Here is a 2,166-nt window from a genome sequence, read left to right on the forward strand (position 1 = left end):
ATTTTCCGTAGTAATACTGTCTCGATACGCGTACACCAGGTATCGATCTTTAATATATATAGTAAATTTCACATGAGAATTTCACTTTTTTTTTAAGAAACAAAATTAGAAAACTGAAGTGAGATGAACAAACAGAGAAATGTATCTTTTTATTTAAAACAGATGGTGAGTGCAGAGGGCTGACACAAATGGGATTTTGATAAGTGGGGGGGACATTTCCCCCCTGTAGCCAATGGAAATTACACCCTAGAGTGGATCAGCAAACCTGTGGCCTTCAAACCCAGCAGACTGCCACTCACTGAAAGAACGATTACTATATTACAGTATACCACCCAATGTCAATAGCAGACCTGATGTTCACTGTGATGGAGTAACCATTTCAAGCAAGTTTCTATGGGTAGCTTTTCCTACTCTGGTAAAAAACAGGGGAAGATTTTGAAATTCAATTCAAAACACCAATGTATTCTTTAAAGAAATAGATCTTTAAAGAAATAGATCTTTAAAGAAATAGATCTTTAAAGAAATAGATCTTTAAAGAAATAGCTGGAGTTGATATAACGTGTACACAATGCAGTGAAAAGTAAGACGTGTCAAAAGCAGGAAGGAACATTATTTTTGGGCCTTTATTCATACAGAAAGCTGAAGATATGAAAGGGTGGGGGGGGGGGGGGGATGACATGCGTTGAGGACTAAACCTCTATATATGGGTGCATGCTCTACCAACTGAGCTACTTTGACATAGGTGATTTCTCTTCACTGATGATTAGAGGTATGACGTGATCAAAGGATGAACTCGTTATAAGGCATCAGGCTGTGAAGATGAGTCTGCCCCCCCCATCCGTTCGTTGCAAAAAGTTCTGAGTTCACTTTTGCAGAGCGGTAGCAGAGTTGCAGCCGGTAAAAAACCAGAGTGAGAAGGTTAGACACGTGGACAGCAGCGTGGGCCTTTTCTTTTTAAATGAGTCGGAAGCGGAAGGAAACATGTAACTTTACTTTTAATGATATTTACCAAAGAGAACTGCTCTGCCCTACTTCCTTTTTTACCTCGGTTCTCAGAGTAAAAACCGCTCCATCCAGAAAGTATAGTGTACAGAAATCCTGCTTCTAGGGAACAAATATTAGTATTGCTTAATAATGAGTACTACATGAGCAGCATGTGAGCAGCCGTCCACCAGCTGTGGCCCTCGGTGCTGCGTGTGTGTGGTCCCACCTGAGCGGATGCCTTTGACAGGAAATGTGGCCTGAGCCAGGAAGTTGGGGTCTGAGAACATGTCCTCCTCGTTGACCACAAAGCGCAGGAAGGTGAGCTCAGGCTCGTACACGGTGAAGACTACAGAGTCTGCTGGGGATTTCCACACCGGGTTCAGACCGTTATCGCCTGCAGCACACACAACGACAGCGCTGGTCACATGACCACAAATCATTTCTCACTTCAGTCTGGTTTTAGTTATCCGTCGCCCTCCACATCTCCCACCTCCCGCCTTTTCTTACGATAGACTATGGTCTTGGACTTCTCTTCTGTGTGCCCACACAGCTCGATCTCCACGAACGGACTGGCGATGCTGCGGCCGGGCTTAGGAAGGTGTCTGGCAGCAATCACCTGCAGAAAAAAACACTCTGCTTTTAGAAAGCTCTTTCAAATGTCTGCATGCTCCTGACTTCATTTATAAATAAAGATCAGCCAGTCAGCAACATTCCACTTGGCCCTGAACATCAGGGTGATGATGTACGTGTTAGCCAGTTATTATCACAGACTGTACAAACAGCGGACGTGAAGCCTCGTGTTCTGCGATACAGGCGTCACCATCTGGTTGTTTTGCAACCGGATGTAGTGATTTCTGACGAGGATGAGGATGGAGCTGGGGAAGATGACGAGGCCAGGCCGGGTAAGCGCGGACCTCCGGGTCCTGGCGTCATTCATCTACATGTTACCAGCTAACGCTCGCTCTAGCTAGCTTGGTTGGCATAACGCTAGTCTACAGCCACAACGTTCCACTGCCGGGGTTGCTCCTTAGCCGCTAGAAATTTCGGCGGATGTCATTCTTTTCAGACGGATGGCTGTCTCTGTCCTCTGTCTCTGTGATGGCGTTCTAACCTCGGTCCCGTTCTCTAGTCTGTGTTCTAACCTCTGTCCCCCGTCCTGTGTCTGTGTTCTAACCTCCGTAC

The 2,166-nt window shown here is 45.8% G+C and overlaps 1 protein-coding gene and 1 long non-coding RNA gene across 4 annotated transcripts in view; one reads left to right on the forward strand and one right to left on the reverse strand.

The window, feature by feature from the left end:
• LOC116693505 (uncharacterized) overlaps positions 1-2,166 on the forward strand; it is a 20,811-nt gene that overhangs the window by 4,109 nt on the left and 14,536 nt on the right. Inside the window, exon 2 of the long non-coding RNA XR_004332941.1 lies at positions 2,114-2,118. This is a non-coding gene — a long non-coding RNA (uncharacterized LOC116693505). The remainder of the gene's footprint in view (positions 1-2,113; positions 2,119-2,166) is intronic.
• LOC116693374 (1-phosphatidylinositol 4,5-bisphosphate phosphodiesterase gamma-2) overlaps positions 1-2,166 on the reverse strand; it is a 29,180-nt gene that overhangs the window by 1,492 nt on the left and 25,522 nt on the right. For 2 of the 3 annotated variants that reach the window (XM_032522299.1, XM_032522300.1), the window contains exons 29-30: positions 1,492-1,600; positions 1,211-1,378 (exon numbers count right to left, since the gene is read on the reverse strand). In XM_032522299.1, the coding sequence (XP_032378190.1) occupies positions 1,211-1,378; positions 1,492-1,600 (277 nt within the window). Of the gene's footprint in view, positions 1-1,210; positions 1,379-1,491; positions 1,601-2,166 lie in introns of those variants that run through there. The other variant, XR_004332914.1, reaches the window with a different exon arrangement.

The sequence above is a fragment of the Etheostoma spectabile genome, chromosome 8, assembly GCF_008692095.1.
Source record: "Etheostoma spectabile isolate EspeVRDwgs_2016 chromosome 8, UIUC_Espe_1.0, whole genome shotgun sequence".
Taxonomy (NCBI): Eukaryota; Metazoa; Chordata; class Actinopteri; order Perciformes; family Percidae; genus Etheostoma; species Etheostoma spectabile.